General features: G+C 33.8%; 1 protein-coding gene and 1 pseudogene across 1 annotated transcript in view; one reads left to right on the forward strand and one right to left on the reverse strand.

The window, feature by feature from the left end:
* The window catches only part of LOC140440575 (uncharacterized), a 41,396-nt gene extending 22,898 nt beyond the window's left edge, over positions 1–18,498 (forward strand). Inside the window, exons 2-3 of the mRNA XM_072530953.1 lie at positions 12,908–13,112; positions 17,730–18,498. Coding sequence (XP_072387054.1) covers positions 12,908–13,112; positions 17,730–18,331 — 807 coding nt within the window. The 3' untranslated portion in view covers positions 18,332–18,498. The remainder of the gene's footprint in view (positions 1–12,907; positions 13,113–17,729) is intronic.
* LOC140442547 (U6 spliceosomal RNA) lies at positions 8,514–8,613 on the reverse strand (annotated as a pseudogene).
* Positions 18,499–22,097: the final 3,599 nt, after the last annotated feature.

Below are 22,097 nucleotides of genomic sequence, written 5' to 3' on the forward strand. Positions count from 1 at the left end.
AAATGTTAAATTTACTGACGAGAAAAAGTTAGATGTACTTCTAGAGATTGAGGAAAATCCGCATAGAACAATTCCAGAACAAGAATTCTGTGAAATAATGATGGACAGAATGAACGCAGGTTTGCAGTTAATAAACAAAATAGTTTTTTCTGATGAAGCGACGTTTCATTTAAACGAAACGGTTAAAAAACACAACTGTAGATATTGAAGCAGAGAAAATCCTCACTGGGAGTGTGAGACTCACACGTAATGTCCTAAAAAAAGTTAACGTTTGAGCTGTTATTATTAACAATAAAATTATTGGTCCTTATATTTTTGAGGGCACAGTTGATGGTGAGGTTTATCTAGATTTTTTGATTAACTTTTTAGTGCCTACATTACGAAGATTTTTTCCTGATGTTCACCATCCAAATGAGATAGATTAATCTATTTACTACTAACAAGACTGAACTTCACCGCATTTTGACGTATAGTTAGAAATTATTAACACAAGGTTTTTTCCAATAGGTGGATTGGAAGACGTGGAACAATCGAATTTTCGGCTAGATCCCCGATTTGACTCCACTCGATTACTTCTTATGGGGTTATTTAGAATCTAAAATATATTTTATTAGACCAAACAGTATTGTTGATTTAAAAGTTAGGATAATGAAAGAAATTAAGAAAATAACCCCATAGGTCGTACAAAATGTTGTACGAGAATTCCAAAATCACCTCGGTTAATGTCAAGAAGTGAATGATGGTCATTTTGAACATTTAATTTAATTGTAAAGTACATAAAATACATTCTAAATATTGTGTGACATTATTATCTTTATTCAACCTAAAGTTTTGTGATAAAGACATTATCAACATTTTACATCTAAAAAATCAATGTTCTCAGTTATGATTGCACTAAACTTAAAAAACTTAACATTGCTGAACGGAGGACTAAAATCCCTTTCTAACAAGGTACCATACGACCCCCTTTGTTATTTAAAATTTTCAAGGAGGTGCTTATAATTCAAAGGGGGTGCTGGAAGGGTATAATATTTTCATACTATAAATTGTCAATTTAAGAATACAAATCAACCTGCTTCAGGTTTTCTCACATAGTACATAATACCGCTAAAAATTAATTTATTCCATCCATATGGACCGCATGGTATAAAATAAAAAATGGCTTATAAAATAATATACACATTTGGAATTTTATTTACGGAACATAGGATTTTAAATACAATTACTAAGATTCCCTGATTTGCAATTAACCAGTGTAAATTTTTATATAACGTCGCGATGTTTTATAACTAATTTATTTGTTCCACTGGATTGCCTCACCTCTGCGGTTTGTAGAAGCGTATGTGGCACGCCGACAGTGTTGCTCCGTCTACCGAATTTTCCTGAAATTCCGGTTTTGTGTAGATAATAAATAATGTTTTACTAACATCAATTTTGTTTGTGTTCATTAGGTATTATTTGATTTATTAAATGTATACTTAAATACATTTGTTACTCCAAATATTGTTTATAATTTCAAATTAAAAAGAGTGTATTATTATTATTTTATTTTTGAAATTCCTTTTTATTTTTATTTTTAGATTTTTACTTTTTTTTTCAAGACGTTTTGGCAATAAAAAATAACCATTTTTTTTTGTTAAATAATATTTTTAATTCCATATCTACATTTATAAATACGTACGTTTTCGGCGAATTGACATGCACTCTAGCTGTGTTCCGTTTTTACACTTACACTGGCAGCATCGCAGCATGAATTGAGACTCCAGTCGAACAAATGAATTAATTATAAAACATCGCGACGTTGTATTGAAATTTACACTGGTTAATTGCAAATCGAGGATCTGAGTTATTGTATTAAAAATCCTATGTTCCGTAAATTTTTTTCCAAATCTGTATATACATAGTAATGTAAAAATGAGAATATTGTTTTCTTGATTTTTGGACACATTTTCAAACAATTTTGAAAGCAGTTTTTTTCAGTTTAACGAAATAATTATAAACAAGAATTTGAAACGTATTAAATGCATCTTAAAGTTCAAAACATGTTTTCTTTCGAATTTTTCTCGTAAAGAATAAAATAAATTATATAATGCCAAATAACGAAAATATGTACAAAATCAATTTTATGTTTTAAACGTCACTTACCTTTGTAATCCTGTGAGGAGTGCTCATAATATAGTTACGATGGAGAATAAGTGGGTTTATAGGCCAGTGAAATAAAGTAGCAATACATGTAAAAAGTAAAGTAATTCGTTTCAGAACAAATCGTTAAAAAATGTTTGGTATGAAAATATAGATTTATGTTATACGTATCGCTTTAAGATAACGGCGTCTTTGTATAAACATTGTTTATTAGAAAGTTATTTATTTGATGATGAAAAACGCGGTTGTTTCCGTCACTTTGGAATATTTTATAAAATCACATTTGGTTCGTTTTTATTTATATTTTCAAGATATTTCAACGTAATTATTTTTTTGTAAGATCATTAATTGGTTAATAATTATTTTTCTTAACCTTTAACTACCCGCGTTGGTGTATAAAATACACCATTTCAACTAAAACAACGATAAAATCCAAATTCCGTATACCCCACTTTTTTACACTCTATGTAACCTTGGAACGATGTGTTTTTTACGTGCACACGCAGTTGCACGTCGATAGCTGTAGAGTTTGATGATTTATTTATCACTTTCTTCGTGCAATACAGTTTGGTGAATAAAATACACCGCGCGGGTAGCAATGTAAGTATAATTATTTGTTCAGTAAATTGGTGTTTTTTTTGTTTTTCGGACATTTTCATTATTTTATTTATTTTTATTATATTTATATTTTATTTTTAGGGACAAAGTAAAAATCAGAAACCCCAACAAATTAACACAGATGGAATTAGAGGAGCTGGCTCAAGTTATTTGCAATTCCGATTCGGAAGAAGAATTACCAAACGACGATGCTGATACTTCTTCCGAAGAGTACGTAGAGGAGACTGAACATGACTCAGAATCAGAAATCGAAAGTAACGACTCCCATGACGATTTAGAACATGTTGAATCTAGCAGTTACTTTATTGCCAAAGATAAACTGACTAGATGGAATAAAAATCCACTCAAGATCAAATTTAGTAAAGTCAGCGCTAAAAATCTTTTAAAAATCTTTCCTGGCGTAAAACAAAAAGCAAGGGATATTCAAAACGAAGTAGATGCTTTTATGAGAATATTCACAGATGAAATGATAGAGTACATTACTAAATGCACGAATCGACACATTACGAATGTTAAACCAGTTTATGAGAGAACGTGATGCAAAAGACGTAAAAAAAGTAGAAATGCAGGCATTTATAGGTTTGCTGTTGTTATCTGGATCCAAGAAGCAACATCATACCCACTTTTTGGAACTCTGGACAACAGATGGCACCGGCTCTGAAATTTTTCGGACATGTATGAGCAAAAACAGGTTCTTATTTTTACTCGCAGTGATTCGATTCGATGATAAAAGTACCAGAAATGAAAGAAAAAAGGTAGATAAGTTAGCTGCAATAAGATGGGTCATAGATACATTCGTAACGAATTGCAAAGACAATTACACTCTGGGTGAATTTTTAACAATTGATGAAATGATGATACCTTTCCGAGGGCGTTGTAGTTTTCTTCAATATCTTCCCAACAAACCCGCGAAGTATGGACTGAAACTTTTTATATTGTGTGATGCAAAAACATTTTATGTGTCAAATTTTGAAGTTTATTGTGGTAAGCAGCCCGAAGGCCCCTATAGCATGCCAAATACACCTAGTGCAATTGTGCACCGTTTGTTGAACGAAGTAAAAGGTACTAATCGGAACTTGACATGTGATAACTGGTATTCAAGTTCTCCGCTAGCGAAGGAATTATTGGAAGAGAAAACTACCATGATTGGGACCATGAAAAAAAATAAACGGGAAATACCGCAAGAGTTTTTACCTCATAAAAATAGACCTGTTAAATCTTCGTTATTTGGATTCCAAAAAAATGTAACATTGATTTCCCATGTACCGAAAACAAATAGAGCGGTTGTATTGATCTCAACGATGCACGAGGATGGATATATAGATCCAGTGTCGAGTAAACCTGAAATCATCTTACAATATAACGCAACCAAAGGTGGAGTTGATACTGTTGATAAAATGTGTAGCACATACTCAGTATCAAGAAGAACAAGACGATGGCCATTGTCTATATTTTTTTAACTCATGAACATCGCGGGAATCAATGGACAACTTCTCTATAATGCAACTCATGTCAATGCAGCTTATAAGCATAGACGGGAATTTCTGAAAGTGCTTTCCTTAGGTTTGATGAAGCCATACCTCTCTGAACGCGCCAGTATTCAATCACTGCCAAGTGATATAAAAGGTTTTCTGGCGAAATATAAAAAACCAACAGAGGACAATGAGGAACCACCTGCAAAGATCAGAGCGCGGTGTTTCATTTGCGGTAGGAAAAACAATCGAGTCACAACAATTATCTGCGGAAGTTGCAATAAGTTAGTTTGCAAACAACATATGACAACAGTTGTTACATGCGATTGTTGCAAAAATGGAGAAGCAAGCAGTGAATAATACAAACTAACAGTGACACATGTGAAGTTTTCATTTTAAGAATTTACTTGTTTTCTTGAGTTATTTCTTTGTTAAGATTTTGTCTTTAAAAAAAAGTATTTTTTATTTATATCATTAAAAATGCATAAAAATTAAAGAATCATGTTTTTTATCCCTATACATTAATATAAATAATTCGTATGTATTGAATCTGATATTAATAAATATGGTGTATAGAATACACCGCGCAGGTAGCTGCGTAAGATTTTGGAGCGCGGGTAGTTAAAGGTTAATTAATTAAATTTTATGAAGTTATGAATGTTTTTTTTATTGGCTTTATGGTAAATACCCACACAGTCAGACACAAATTTTTAAAAATAGATACAATACAAGAATTACACAGGGATTACACTCTTCTCGCTCAGAGGCCGATCAGGGCATTTTTATAAACGATAAAAGGTAGGCCTCGGACAGATAGGTATACATACATTAAGGAAAGACATCAGGTATCAACAAAGGTGGTTATATGTGTATATTCGTTGTTCTGATGAAAGACAGCAAACAATCGTAAATTTCTTTTCTGTCTAAAGCAAGAAGATGCAGTATATTATATGGGCTTTTAATGTTTAATTTTAAAAGTCTTCTAAAAAGCTCATTAGATTGAGCTCTATATTTTAAACAATCAAAAAAGATGTGGTTCAGGTCACCGATTTTATTGCAGGCTTCACAAAGATTACTCTCAAGTATTTTAATTTTAAATAAATGTGCTGGATAACATGCGTGACCAAACTTCATTCTGCTGATAGTAGCTATACTTTTTCGACTGTAATCGTACTCATTGTACCAAGGTTTTCTCCTTAATTTAGTTTCAAATCTGGTATAACGTGTTTGATTTGTAAAACTGTAGGTACTCTTGCCATAAATAGGACTTTCTTTGGCAATTTGATCTGCAATTTTATTGTTTGTTATTCCTGCGTGTGCTGCGCCCCAGAAGAATTTTATATATTTATTTTGATCTTGTAAATGTTTAAGTATTGCTTGGATGCTAAAAATAATGTCATTGGTTGTGTGAGATTGATTTTAAAATTTTAATAATGGAAAGTAAATCAGCTGTGTTTTTGTTTAACTTATATTTTTTCTGTATACGGTTAGGTATAACAAAAGCGCAACCTGTACCTTCGGTGTTTTTTGATCCATCAGTGTATATAGTGACGTAGTTTGGATATTCCTCTAAAATTTGATTTATGACTATACTATTAAATGATGCTAACTCCGAATAAAGGGGTATATTCACATCACAGAAAACAAAGTGATCAAAGTAGTCGGTCCCTACCTTTGTGGTTTTAAGGTCACGTTTCTTAATCCATCAATATTCACAAATAGGAGGAGAGTTTTTATAAATCCAAAAAGGTTTAGTTAGGTCGTATTCATTTAACTTATATATGCTACTAATGAATGGTGAGTTTTTCTTTAGCGACTTAATATTCATTTTTTCATCTAAAAATGATCTCAGTTCTAATGGAGGTTCGATTGTTTCAGATCTTAACGGTTCAACTGGTGTAGATTTCATTGCTCCCAGACATATTCTGAGTGATTTGTTTTGTATAATATCCAGCTTCCGTAGATTTGTTTTATTAACTGTTCCATAAAGTGTACAACCATAATCAATTATTGATCTTATGTAAGCTTTATAGAAGGTTAGAGCTGTTTGAGGTTCTGCACCCCACCAAGTTTAGTCCTTTATTGCATTTTGTCTCTATTTGTTTAATATGAAGTTTTAAGGTTAATTTTCTCTCTAATCTGATTGCTAAGTATTTGGCATTGGTATCCACCGGAAATTATATACCATCTATTGTAATTTTCTGCATAGGTTTCATGTTATGCCTGGTGAAGATTATAACTTTGGATTTTTCTGCAGAGATTTGTAGCCCTAAATCAGTTATGGATCTTTAAACGAGTTTCGTGCTTGAATTCAAACGAATTGATGCATTCGTCGAGATGTTTGCTACGTGTATAAACAACAAAATCATCGGCATATTGTATAATAGTTGCTTTAGATATGGAGGTGTGTAAATTAGTAGTAAATATATTAAAAAGTAATGGTGCAAGGACAGATCCTTGTGGCACACCTAAAATTGCAGTTTGGTATTTTACTGGGCACCCATAATGTCCTCTGAGCCCTACTTGCATGTTTATATATAATTTGCATATCGTGTTAGCAACTTCTTGAGGGATTTGTAATTTGCATCATTTTTTCCCGTAAGATGAACCAGTTGGCATTGTCGTAGGCACCTTTACCATCTAGAAACATCGTTTCATTATACTCGTTTTCAGTTAAGCCTATTTGTATGTCTGTAACTAAGTGTGTCACCGCATTTATGGTGCCAAAACCTTTTTTAAAACCATATTGTGTAGTTGGCAGAGCGACGGTTGTATTTAACCACCATTCCAATCGGTTTTTAATTATTCTTTCGAAAACCTTGAGTATACATGGCATAAGTGCAATAGGTCTATATGAGTCACAATTGTGGGGGTCTTTGTTTGGTTTGTGTATTGGTATTATAATAGCCTTTTCCATTCTTCTATACTTTCCCCATTGATCCAGATATCATTTAGAATTTTGATTAAAAACATCTTGGCATTGTTTGGTAATTGGAATATCATAGGATACCTAATATCATCATATCCGGGTGATGTATTCTTTCTGTTTTTTATCATCATCATCATCATTTTTGGCTCGACAATTCTCTGTGGATCTTGGCCTGCTCTAAGATTCGTCGCCATTCTGTTCGGTTTCTGGCAACATGTTGCCATCTTCTGATTTTTAATATCCGTAAGTCGGTTTCAACTCCATCTAACCACCTAATTCGGGGTCGGCCTTTGCTTCTTCTTCCTACAGGGTTCCTGTGGTTAGCTTTTTAGCAATCGTGTTTTCTGGCATTCGTGTTATGTGTCCAGCCCATCTAAGTCGCTGTATTTTAATGAACGTTATGACATCTGGCTCATCAAAGAGCTGATACAATTCAAAATTATATCTTCTGCGCCACTGCCCTTGGTCGTTTATAGCTCCAAATATTTTGCAGAGTATTTTACGCTCAAATATTCCCAAAAGTTTTTCATCTGTCTGCGTTAGAGTCCATGTTTCTGCTCCATATGTGAGGACCGGCCTCAGCAATGTTTTGTATATAATAATTTTAGTTCTTCTTTGAATGTTTCTTGAGTGGAAATGCTTTTGGAGTCCATAGTTCTGTTCTGTTCTGTTCGGTTCTGTTTTTTATGAGATAATTTAATTCTGGTAAACTAATTGGTTGACTAAAAATCTTATGGTTGGTGTTATTTTGTGTTTGTTTTGAGAAAATGTGTGAGGTATCATCCAAAGCATTAGCTGGTGTAATTTTATCTAAAAATTGGTATTGCCATTCATAATTCCCCGATGTATAACCTTGCCCATAGATCCTATTCATTTTTCTGGCCTGAGTCCATATGTTTGTCAATGGTGTTTTTCTATTTAAGTTTTTGCACCAGAGCTGCCAATGTAATTTAGCTTTAGATTTTAAAAACTTTTTTGGTTTTGAAATTTCGTTTTTACATTTCACATAATTTTGCCTGGTGCTTTGTTGCTTATACGTGTTGAGCATTTGTTTTCTTTTTTTAATAACCTCTTCGCAACTTTGATTCCACTATGGTAAAAGAAGAGTTTTTTTGTTCAGTTTAAAGGGTTGGTAAATGAGTATAGAGGCATTGGCTGCCTTATTTATCCTTTTAATTAATAAGCTATAATTATGTTCCTCGTTATTGCTATTTCTAATGTGTTGTGAGAAATATGTACTCGCAACTTCTTGATATAGACTCCAATCTGCTTTATTCAAATTCCATTTAGTTTTTGTATCTATTATGATATCTTTACTTTCCATGCCTTTGTTAATTTCTATAATAATTGGAAAAAATGTAAAACGCTTCACGATTTTGCGTTTCATCCTTGCGTAGGGGCCATGCTAATCTTTTCTGTATGTACTTTATGAATGTTATGTTTTGTAATATATTATAAGATGTACCAAAAAGCTTTTTTGGGTTTTTAAAATATTGCAGTCTGAGGTCTTTTATTTATCATTTTTTTTTGGGAAATTTTAAATATCCTTACTCACCCCAATGAAGTGCCCGATTATAAGCAACGAGTCCTTTATAATGTTTCTGTGTACGATCTTCTTCTCTTTGACCACCTGAGCTGTTTTTCATTACAATTTCTATTGCAACATCTTCGTAGAATATGCCCACTTCTTCTTCGCTATGTGAACATGTTGGATGTTGGATGCGGATAATGTTGGATGCGGTAAAAGATTAATTGTCGTTTATTCTGATCATTTATTAGTTTAAACCAAAAGGACTAAAATTTTGGGTTGTTAAGAAGGATTAATGTTTTTGTTTAGAATATCATAAACATTCGAATGCAGTGAATAATAATTTGTACCGTTTGCAGATATCAATCTTTAAAAATATATTTAATGATTCATATAGTCTTACATAAGTAATTTAGTAAGTCAAATTATTAGATTCGGTAATGCTAATTTTGATGAATATGAGTTACATAAATAAATCAAATAGGTCTAATAATAAACTACGCATTGAAAAGAATTATTTATGGGATGTACGAATTATTTAATATACAACAAGATCTTTTAGAGCTCTAATTAGTACATTTTCTACCGAAATTTCCTACAAAAATCTTTCCATTTAGTAAAACACCAGATCAGACTAAATCTCTAAGACGCCCCACAGAAAAAATAATAGCTTTTTTAGCTCGTGGCCCTCAAAAAGACAAATATGTGATCATCAACCCCAGGAAGTGAAAGAGAAAACAAAATTTATACCGGCGAAAAGCAATTATCAGTTTTCTTAGGATTTTTTCTTGAAAGAGGGCTTTTTCCTGTTTGAGAGTCTTAAACATAAATCTCCAAAAATGTCCAGTGATTATAAATATTATATGAAGAGGATATACGTGCTTCTTGTAAAAGAAATGCCGTTAGACGTGACAAAATCCAAAAATCTAAACTTATATGTACAATAAGTATTTTGTATAATATACAAAAAAAAACAAATAAAGACATTTATAATATTACTAGTGAGTTTGCTCGTCACCAAGCGACGGGAGATCCAATCGACTGCCATCTACAATCACTCTATTTAATTTTTTCTGAGTTTCTCAGAGAAGTATTCTAAGAAGTATCAGGGTCGCTTGGGCTAGATGGTCAATGTTTAATTGAAGGGCTTATTGTTATATAATGATAAGCCACAAAATGGTGATCTAGAATAAATCAGTGTTAAAATTTATACTGACGACTTTATACTAACTGACGACTTAATAAAAAATTTAATCAAACATAAAATCTTTTCACCCTATAATATTTGTTACCTTTTGTCATTAAATAACAGAATTGTATATAATAACGTAACAGAATTTATTTCGAAAAGTAACCTCAATTTGTAAGTCCAGTTAAAATAGTAACTTTTGTTTTATCCCATGTGTTTAAACCTACTATCCGTAACCCAGCCTAGTTTATGTTTTAATTTAATGTCTTGATGGGTCTCTAGACGAGAAGCGAGTAACCATGTTTGTTCCTTTACTGATACTGATAACCAAATATGCATTGTGATAATTATTTACTTTTCTTTCCTTTGGGAAGAACTTAAAGTAGTTGCGACTGGCTGAATGGCAATCATCAGTATCAGAATCAGAATCACATCAGTATCACAACAGTAGATATGTAGAAACGTGTGGAATAAACCATGTAAACAGAAATAAGAAGCAAACACGATGGTGGGACGATGAATTAAAAGCCCAAATAAAATATAAAAAACAGAAATGGAAAATATACTTAAACAAGAAAACAGAAAATAGTTACGAATAATATAAACGACAAAGAAAGGTGGTGAAAGAAATGGTACTGAAGAAGAAGAAGAAAGCCTGGGATGAGTTTGGAATGAAGATGGAGGCAGATAGTCGTGGTAACCAAAAATTGTTTTACAAGGCACTAAAGACGCTAAGAAAAGGTAAAGAAACAACGATGAAACAGGTGAAACGTAAAGACGGCACACTGATTATGAGACCAAATGAGATTATGGAAAGATGGAGACAATACTTCAGCGAACTCCTAACACCAAGACAACCGAAAGAGGAAACTGTAATGATAGAAGTAGAAGGAGAACATGGACAAGAAAATGATATTCAAATAGAAGAAGTCAAAGAAGCAATTAATAATACAAAGAGAGGTAAATCAGCTGGTCATGACAAAATCACTTCTGAAATGTTAAAGACAATGGGACCGAAAGGAGTTGAATTTTTAACCAAAATTATGAACATGGCTTGGAACCGATGTACAGTCCCCGAAGATTGGAGAATTGGCATAATACTACCAATCTTTAAGAAAGGAGACCCAAGTTCTTGTGAAAATTATAGAGGAATTAATCTACTTAGTATCGTCTCCAAAATATATGAAAGCATCCTAGAAAAGAAATTAAGACACATCGTTGAACCACATCTGGATGAAGAACAAAGTGGGTTTAGGAAGGGACACAGTACGCAAGACCATATATTTACGTTGAAACAAATAATTGAGAAAGCTAGAATAAAGAACACAGAAATATATATGGCATTTCTAGATATTGAGAAAGCATTTGACAGCGTGTCCCAGGAAGCAGTTTGGAAAAGTCTGCAAAATAGAAATATCAACTAACAGGTGCTATCAAAAGTCTGTATCAAAATAACAAGAGTTATGTGCGTAAGGATAACTTGGAATCAGAGATGTTTGCAATAAACGAGGGTCTAAGACAAGGAGGTGTTATGAGCCCCACACTGTTCATATTGATTATTGACGACATAATTAAGGAAACAAAAGCAAGTATACACAAAGTACATATCGGATATAGTAAACTACGACCGGTTGGTATAGCTGAGTGTGCATTCGCAGATGATCTCATGTTATGCGCTTCCAACGAGAGAGACCTCCAAAAAAATATAGATAGATGGAATAATGAGCTGGCAATTAGAAACATGAAGATTAATGTTAAGAAAACCAAGGTGATGCTAATAGCGAAAACTAACCGAAATGTTAACATAGAAATTAACCAACAACTCATAGAACAAGTAGATGCATTCAAATACCTAGGGGTTACAATAGACAGAGAAGGTACCATGCAGAATGAAATAACAGAAAGAATAAGTAGTGCTTCAAAAGTGTACCATAATCTTAGTAGAGCATTCATAGGTAAACCTGAAATCAGCAGAAGAACCAAAATGACAGTTTATAAGACAGTATTCCGACCAATCTTGATATATGGAAGCGAGAGCTGGGTTTTAACAAAGCAATTAAAAAGCAAGATACAAGCCATTGATATGAAATATCTAAGACGAGTCAAAGGAATAACACGACGAGACAAAATAAGAAATGAAGATGTTAGAGAAGAACTGGGCATAGAATCTGTACTACACGCTATTGAAACACAACAAATAAAACGGTTTGGTCATCTGTGCCGAATGAGCGACAACCGACCCGTTAAGCAAGTCTGGAAGGCTAAAGTGAAAAAGTTTAAAACCAGAGGCAGACCACGGAAAACCTGGGATGACTAAGTAGGGCAGATTTTGAAAAGTAGGGGAATGGAATGGTCAGAAGCTCAAAATAAGGCAAAAAACAAGAAAGAATGGACAAAATTCGTGCACAGAATAAAAAAAAAAAAAAAAAAAAAAATTCTGTATTTTCGTTGGATTTGAGATGTAATGTATATCTGTAACCTGTATTTGTATTTACCTCACACCTTAGGGTAGAGAGGTGTTCGATTATATGTATATATATATATATATAAGAAAAAAGAAAAAAGAAGTACTTGTGACTCGTTTGGAACATATATATATATATATATATATATATATATATATATATATATATATATATATATATATATATATATATATATATATATATATATATATATATATATATATCACAACAGTCAGTAGATTGACAGGAAACCATACTTTCATTTGTTACATTCAGTGCCCTAACCAACTTAAAGTAAATATTTAGAACCAATAAGGGATTGCATAATATAGGGATACTTTTCACGCTAAGGTGCCTTTATAGCGACTTTATTACAACACATAGCGCATACTTGCTTTTCTATTTCTATAATTTTACTTACACTCATTTGAGCTTTAACTTTGCGTTGTAATAAAATAACTTCTATTACGTACACAAATTTTAGATGAATATATTTTTCATTTACGAATTTCTAAAAAAAATTAATTTAGAAATAATAATTAAGGCCCACTATCATTTTTTCAGGTACCCATTTTTCTACTGGCTTTAGCTGTACAAACAAGCTTGGCAGGAGTAATTTCCGATCCGAACTTCACCAATCAACAAAACTACGATCAGGAAAAGCAAGAAACTTTTAACCATCAAGAACATTCTGATTACGGATCCAATGATATCGCAGACCATGAAGCTCAAATAAGTCAACAAGCGGCAGGAGGCCAACACGGAGGAGGTAAATATACATAACATTAAGACCTCTTCCTTATTGTTACCAGTTTTGTTATGGTTTTCTGGAGCGACAATTATCCTTAATTCTCTATTTCGAATAATGCTCATTCTATTGACCTCTAAGTTACTTTCAGTTTCATTTCTAATTCTCTTATCATGGTTTCTAGTCCATGTCTCTTGTAATAAGCAGTTAATATAGACTTTTCGTTTTCTATTCTTAAATATGAAACTTATTGTAGCAAAGGTAATTAAATAAATCATCTAGGCACGAAGTTCCTTATTTCGAAGGCCTTCAACTAACTTCATGCCGTTACATACTAGCGGTTTAAATTTAATAAAAGTTTGTCTTGTTTTTTCGGTACGGAATTTTATTTCTTGTTAAGGATCCCATTGGCCATTCACCATCACCTCCTAGAATTTGAATGTTTTCACTTGCTCAATGGAAGCAGTTGCTACTTGCAGTTGTACTAATAAAAGTGCGTTTTTCTTAATGTCACATTTAGGCTTTTCCAGCAATTATCTTCAAGCCCTATGCTTTTTCTACAGTATTTATTTTCTTATCGCCCCCTTTTAAAATTTCAAATTCCTCTGTGCTCGTTAATTTGTTCAGCTTTACTATTTGATTTCAATAGAGATTTTGAAAAACTCTTATATCTTTCTCGTCAATGTTGACGTTGTGTAGCATTTTTATCATTGCATCGTGTTTTACAATTTCAAATGCTATTCATAATCGAGAAATGTGATAAATATATCCTTTCGTTGGTCTATGCAGTTTTGTACAAGCATATTCTTAGCAAGCTGCTTCACGTGTACCCAGTTCGCTTTTGAAATCAAATTGTGTCTCGCCGCTTAGCTCTTCCAGCTTTCTGAACAGTATTGTGTGGGATGAAAAGAAATACTTAAAAATAATCAGTTTAATAAACAAATGGCTTATTAAACTGATCAGTCTGTGGTTTTTGCATTGTTCCGCTCTTTGTGCTTAAGCGATCATTATAAAGTTGAATAAAGCCAATCCATTGGAATGTGGCCGGTCTTAAATATGGCATTGAAAATTGTTATCATATTGTGTCGATTTTCTCACCTTTCAACTTATTTATGGCTTCGTAGTAATGCCATCCGATGCAGAGGCCTTGCCCAACTTTGCTACTTGTTTAGCTTACTCGACCTCATTACAAATGGGAGGGCTGGATAAATTTTCCATGGGTAAGTTAGTAGTTGACAGATTAGGTTTATTATCCATAAGGAGGCTTAAAGCAAAGTCTCTCCAGATTTTAGCTAGTTCTTGCTGGGTATGTACGTAGTCTCCTTGATCATTCTTTAGTTGAGTCTTATAGTATATCTTGTATATACTTGAAATGTCTTTAACCTTTTTATATAGTCCAAAGCTATCCCCTGTCTGTTAGTGGTTTAAATTCTTCACAACCAGCTTCACATCCAGCTTTCCTTTGCGGTTTTAATTCTTACCCTTATCGTATGTTTGGTCTCCTTGTATTTCTGTTGGTTCTTATGTATTTCTTATTTAACTTCATCGGCATTGGCTATAGCCATTTTTATTTTCTCACAGATATTTTCTACTCAATTTACTTGTATGTTTCTTAAGTTCTCGTTGAGCTTACTGTATGTAGTTCTAAGCTCTTCATTGCTCATTAGTTTTCTCGTGTTTATGTATTTTTTGTTAGATGTTCCTTTTGCCAATATTTGCCAATCCAAGCCTTACATTCGCGATTGGGGGTTGTGGTCAGACGAAATGTTCGCACTAGGATAAGTGGCCACTCTTTTTATATAGTTGCAGAATCTTTTGTTTATCAAGATGTAATCAATTTGATATTATATCAAACGACCTGTACCATCCGCTAGTGCTCGCCATGTATACAATATTCTTGGTGGGAGCTGATATCACGTATTGGATATGACGAAATGTTTAATCAATCAGACGAAATCATGTTCTTTACAAAATTTAATTAGTAACTCTCCTCGCTCATTTTTAATACACAGACCGAAGTTATCTACCCCGTTACCAGATCTAGTCTTACCGACTTTGGCGTTAAAGTCGTCCATTACGGTGTTGATGTAGTTTTTTTATGACCTTTAATTCTTTATTTATGTCTTTGTAGAAATTTAAAACTTTAGTTTCAAGGTTTATCAGCAGCTGTAGCTGCGTAAACTTGGATGCGGTTAAAATTAATAGGTTAAATATTAGCTTTCTACTATTACTACTACTACTTATCGTTTTATAACGTTCTCCGCCGTTTTTCGACTTCCAGTCGCCACTTAGTCCGGTTGTTCCATAGGTCTTCTTCTATGGCCCTCTCTCTCTCAGTTCTTTATTTATTCCTTCGCTCTAACTTTTTCTCAGTCTACCTCGTTTTCTCTTTCCTTCTGGTTGCCATTTGAATATTTCTTTTGGTATGCGTTGTTCATCCAAACTTGCTAACTTCACTATTATTATTCTGTTTCAAATGGATATGTAACCTATAACATACCTTACAATTCTATTATCCAGCACTATTGCAACTTCATGTCTGTGGTAATTATCTGTGGTCTCGCTACCATAATAGTACACTGTAAAGTTGTTTTTGTAAGAAATACATGAGCCAGACCACCTTAATTCACCTTCACTTATTGCTTTCACTTCTAGGCGCCGCATTTCTTTGAGCAGGTTACTTTCCAGATATGCACAAGCTATTGACGTTCCATGACGCTACTTTGTAAATTACATTTTAAAGTCGAACCCAGGGGATTCTTAGCACCCTCGGACCACCTAAGTTCCTCCCGGAACTAAGGGCCTTTGCTTCATTTTTGTTCGACATATAAGATAATTATTTTGGGGATATCCGTAGGGATCTTTAAGTTAGTGGTTTCACTTTACCTTCTAAATCCTTATGCCGTTGGTCATGTGGATTATATACAACGAAAATATATCAATACTTTATTGAATTGGCTTGTTATAGAATCAAGCACTTCTATGATTAGTTATTAGATTCCTTTTTTACTTCTTTGTCATTTTCCACTGACATGAAATTGTCAAGTCTAGCACAAGTCTGGCAAGTATCTGACCGCAGATTATCAAAAAAAATGCAGGTACAAGTAATCAGGTGAAATATTTAGTCAGGGTGACAAATAACACTTATTTTTATTTTTAGGGTAACTAGGTATAGTGCAAAAATATTTTTGAAAATGACGAACGTAATTTTTAAAGTGATTTATAATAAGTGCTACTATTTTCTAACTAACGACATATTATGTTCTTCTTCTTGTGGTGCCTATGCATTTCGGATGTCGGCGACTATCATGGCAATCCGTATTTTGCAAACTACGGCTCTGAAAAGATTTGCAGTTGTTGTGTTGAACCACTTATGTTGATTTTTTAGCCAGAAAATCCTTCACCTTCCTATTCCTCGTTTTCCTTCTACTTTTCCTTGCAGAATTAATTGCAGCAAGCCATATCTTTCGTTGTTCCTCATAATGTGAATAAGGTATTCGATTTTGGTTGTTTCTATTGGAGTTAACAACCCTTTTCCATTTGCATTTTTAATAAAACATTTTGGTTAGTAACGTGATCGATATAGGATATCTTCAGGATACGACGATAGAACCACATTTCAAAAGCCTTAATTTTCTTGTAGGTAGCGTCTGTGAGAGTCCACGACTCAACTCCGTACAACAATATAGGAAAGATATAACACCGTAGTAACACCATATAATAAAGAAAAACCATTTCTATAAACTCTGTTCTACAAAGTCGTGCTAACTATTATATTGTATTCACACGAACAACAACGTTTTTATAACTATTTTACTTTCTAGAAATACATCCTGTTTTTCTTTGTTACCAATTTTGATAAATAATATCAAAATATCTTCCGTAGCAGTATCGTATATTTTTTAAAAACATTTGATTTGACAGTTACTGTATTTCCAAGCTTTTCTTTTACATTTTAGATATTTATTTTCGCTTTTCCTTTGTCTGTTGTTAGTAATATTCATCTTCCACTTAATTTCATCTCTTACTGGTTTTTGACAACTATTTTTTTTTACAACTGTTTATTTTTGTTCACCGTCATCACTTTTACAATCACTTTGAACCAGCGATGAAATTTCAGCACTTAGCACTGAATTAAACACAGAAAAGCGTTTTACCTCTAAGTTCAGAGTCAATGAAATGCAGATTCTCAATTTCAAAGAGAAATGAGGATCTTTAGAATCCGGATTTCCGGTAGATATTGACAAACAATTTTATAAAATGCACAGTATAGTGACGTAAACTAAAGACGTTTAATAGCGCATTAAATCAATAAACGTGTACCTGGCAATCTTGTCATTCCACATTTTGCAGGTGCTTCATCGAAGCGGCTAAAATAAGAATTAATTCTGAACAAAAACTAGCAGCTCTAGAAACTGCGCCGTTTTATCCACAGTCGATAGAGTTTGAATTATTTTAATTTTAATAAAACAAAACATATTAAAATCTCCATTGTGCATCGCTATTTTCGATTAACGCTAATTTGGTCGATATACTTATTTTTATTACTAGTTTTAGTTTAAAATTTTCTTTAAACAAGTCATTTTATTTATTTCATATTTTTTTTATAATAATACTATTAAAAAATCCTATTTTTAGGTGATTATGGTGGTGACCACGGATACGGTGATCAGCAAGGCTGGACAGGATACTCTGGCGAAGCAGGCCACGATGGTGGAGCTCAGCAAAGTCATGCAGCTTTGGAAAACCTTGGAAACCTTGGCAGCCTTATATCCCATGGAATTAACATAGGAGGACACGATGGTGGTCATGAGGGTGGTCATGATATAGGAGGTGCAGATCTACACCCTCAAGTCGAAGTGCAACACGATCACATTCCAACTCACACTATTGAAAAAACTAAAGAAGTACCAGTAACCGTAGTTAAGAAAATCGGCGTGCCAGTACCTCATCCAGTCGGCGTTCCCACACCACAAATCATTAAAGTACCAGTTCCACAACCTTATGCAGTACATGTTCCTGTTCCACATCCAATTGCAGTACCAATTTATAAACTAGTACCACAAGAAATTGAAAAGAGAGTACCCATTCAAGTAGAAAAGTTGGTTCCCGTTTACGTAGAAAAACCAGTGAAAATCGAAATAGAAAAACATCATATCGAGTACTTTGATAAACCTTACCCCGTTCATGTTCCTGTATATAAGCATGTCTTGCACACGAGTGGCCACAAGAAATGGTAAAGACTGTTTTTAGTCTACGACTGATGAATATATTCTAGGTTTTAGTTTGCTTAACTAGTTCTATGAATGCCATTTCAGAATTTAAAAATCTGAACTTGTTATTGTTTTTTGTTATTACTTTGTTATTTTTTTACTAAATAGATTATTGAACAATAAAAAAATTGACTTTTTAATTTTGATAGAGTATTCTTATAAAAAAATAGTCTACTTAACCGCACGACATAAATTATGCCACACCCGGTAACGTACTTTAATAATGGGTTAGGTTAGCTTCAATAAAGACGTGCGCGGCAGAAACACTACCTAACACAGAAAGGGCAAAAAGGATGTTAGAAATAGCAAGATGAAAACACTTAGAAAAATTGATGGTAAGACACTATGGGACATAGCTAGAAGTACAGATATACGACGTAGATGCAAGGTGGAGAACATCAAGAATCAGAGAAGAAATAGAAGAGTAGAATGGAACGATCGTATAAGCCGAATGACAACAAATATAGTAGTAAAGACGGGAAGAGACGGTTCCCCAATAAGAAGACGATCAGTAGGAAGACCACGAAAACGATGGAACGACAACTTATTAGAAGCACATTAAAAAACAGACAGCCATGTCTACATAAGAAAAGAAGAAGAATAATGGGTTAATAAAAAACTCAAAAAAATATTAAATTGTACTCTTATGAGTCCTATTTCGGTTAGATATGTTGGGATCATAGCTGGAGTCATCGTAGACGTATATAGTAACACAGACTAAGCATGCCAGCAACGGGCAGTGACGATATCTTTTGCGGATATTCAATCTGTCTCTAGCACATTGAGACTTCCCACTCGCTTTCTTCGTAACAAAAAGAGACGCTGCTATAATTAGTTGATATAAAAAAGTGACACAACTAACAATGACATCAAAGATGGTGAAAGGAAAAAATTGGTGACGGCAAGATCTGGGGAATACGGTGGGTGTTTAACCAATTTATAGCCCAATTTGACATGGCGACGGCCGATCGGTGAGCCGGTGCATTGTTTTGGTGAAAGACTTTTTTGCTTTCCAAACCGGGGCGTTTTCGACGCAATTCGGCATCGAATCGATCCAATAATGCTGCGTAGTACTCACCATTGATTGTTTTTACTTTTTCCAAGTAGTCGATGTGGATCATGCCCTTCGCATCCCAGAAAACAGTCGCCATCACTTTGCCGACCGAATGTGCACTCTTTGCCTTCTTCGGCGGCCCTTTGCCTGTTTTGACTGTTCTTTGGTTTCCGGTGTGTAATAATGCACCCAGATTTCATTAACGGTGATAAATCGGCGAATAAAAATCCTTCGGATTGGGCCGCATCATCGCCAAAAGCGTCTCAGTAGTGGTCATATGTTTTTGCATTTGATCGATTGTCAGCAAACGCGGCACCCATCGCGCGGATAGCTTTTTCATGTAAAAATGATGGTGAATGATGTTGTGTACAAGGTCGTAGTATAGGTTTAGGATCTCTATTAACTCGCGGTGCTTAATTCGACGATCTGTCATAATCATTTAATGGACTTTGTTAATCATTTCCGGCGTGGTGATTTCATTTGGCCTCCCGGGACGCTCATCATCAAAAACACTCGTACGACCACGAACAAATTCAGCTTTCGAAAAAATTTACTGTTGCTAACGAAGGTGCAACCTCACCATAAACTTCGTCCAGGTCAGCTTTGATTTGCACATTCGTTTTACCCTTTTTGTGGACGCTTTACCGAAAACACAAAATTTGCTTGCTTTTGACGGCTGTAAAAACCAAACTAATTGTTTATAAAACTTAAAATTTTGACAGACGTCATGTCATGAATGACAAATGTCAACACCGAAACCAATTCGGTATTACGTAGCGCCATCTATCAAAGGCTAGTTTAATATCAATATATAAAACTTTTGAATTTCGCTCTAGATATCGACAACGTTATACTGTTTGTAAAACATGCTTTGCACCATTTACACATGATGAGTTGCATTTAATCTGAAACCATAAAGGAGTAAACTCTGATAATAAAGGTTCCATTAATTCTGATGTTGGATTTTCAGTACTAACATAAAGACGCAGAATATTTTTTGCCAATGTGAGCCATCGAGAATAATTCAACTTTCCAGGGCTTCGGTTTAATATTTCTCTAAAAAGTTAATAATACTTTGACAAACGCTTAGAGCCGATCCAGAAAGGGGTAGGGGAAGTGCGGGAACAGTGTTACAACTTTTTTAATTCGTCACAAAGTTGATGGACATGAATATTTTAAGTTTATTTTTATCATTATATGATAGTATATAGTTTACTTTGTTTTTTGATAAAGTATTATAACATTACAAGAATAAGGTATGAAAGTATAGCATGACTTTGAAAATTTGTCATTTGTAACACTGTACCCTGCGGTAGTGTACAGTGTTACAATGTACATGGAACAGTGTTACAAGGCATAAAAAACATGAGAAAGGAGAAATTAAATACATAAATGATTAGGAAAATATGTATTGTTAATTAAAACTATGAACATAAGGCCTAAATGTCAAAATTATCAAGATATTCAACATAGAGAAAAAGTAAATTTGATAAAACCTATTCAAGTGAATTTTTAAATTTTGTTAAATCGATATTAAAAACCAGCATCTCAGATGTCCGGTTTGTTCCACCTGCAGCAACTGGTGGTGGTAATTTGTGTATAATATATTCCTTACGAAAAGTGTAGGATTGTTCAATTTTTACAAATTTAAACAGAGGTTTAATTCTCTTTATGTAGACAATCACATATTCTTCCTCCAGTTCCTCCTCGACTAAACCCACCGAAAAAATATTACTTTTAGGCTCCCCTTCAGCAACAAGCACATAATCGCCAACTGAAACTGATGAATAATCCATTTCCATTTCTTCGCCTTCCAAATTGTTACTAGCATTACTTTCAGCATAAGGAACTTCGCCTTCTGATTCCTCAGAACTCTCGGCATATTTTTTCTCCTTAATGATTTTTTTCTTTACAGCCTTCGCTTTCTTTCTACTTCGTTCCAATAATTTATTTACTAATTCGTCCTTAATAGGAGTGTCTGTTAGCACCATTAATTTTCCTTTTTTCCTTCCTGTGATGTTTGTTTTCCTTGGTGGTGGTTTGGCTTTTGGAAAGGGTCTAACGAGTTCAGGTGAAATTAAAGTTGTTTGTTTGACCAATACACTTGACATAGAGGGTCTCTCTTCTTGTTGGTGCTGTATATTCCTAGGAGGGGTAGATGAAGGTATTACAATGCGAGGTGAAGGCGAAAGAGTTGAAGTGGAAGGACTAGTTAGAGACTTTGAAACTATAGTCTCATGATTCGAATCTGTTACATGTAATGTATGCTCATATGCTACGTCACAAGGAACTTGTGGCGAGGTAGAAGGCTGAGGTTGATCTCTGTTTGAAGTCTGCAATGAAGTTGCTGTAGCCAGAGAGCGGTCTGTCACACTGGATGACAAAAAGTCATCGTCTGTAAATATATTTCGATTTAAAGGCCATATGCCTGTCGAAGAAAACCCATTGACTATGTTTGAGATAGAGAATGCTTTAGGAAATGCTTTACCAAATAGAGCAGCAACATCATAGATGGAAATGACTTTTCCATGGTTGCAGATCATCCAGTCGTTGCAAGCAGAATTATAATTGGATTTTAAGCTTTTATAAACAATTTTGTCAAGAGGTTGAAGTTTCGCACTTGTATGTGGTGGCAACGTAACCATAATTATCCCGCTTTGTTTTGCAAATTCCAAAGAG

This window comes from Diabrotica undecimpunctata, chromosome 5, assembly GCF_040954645.1.
Source record: "Diabrotica undecimpunctata isolate CICGRU chromosome 5, icDiaUnde3, whole genome shotgun sequence".
Classification (NCBI taxonomy): domain Eukaryota; kingdom Metazoa; phylum Arthropoda; class Insecta; order Coleoptera; family Chrysomelidae; genus Diabrotica; species Diabrotica undecimpunctata.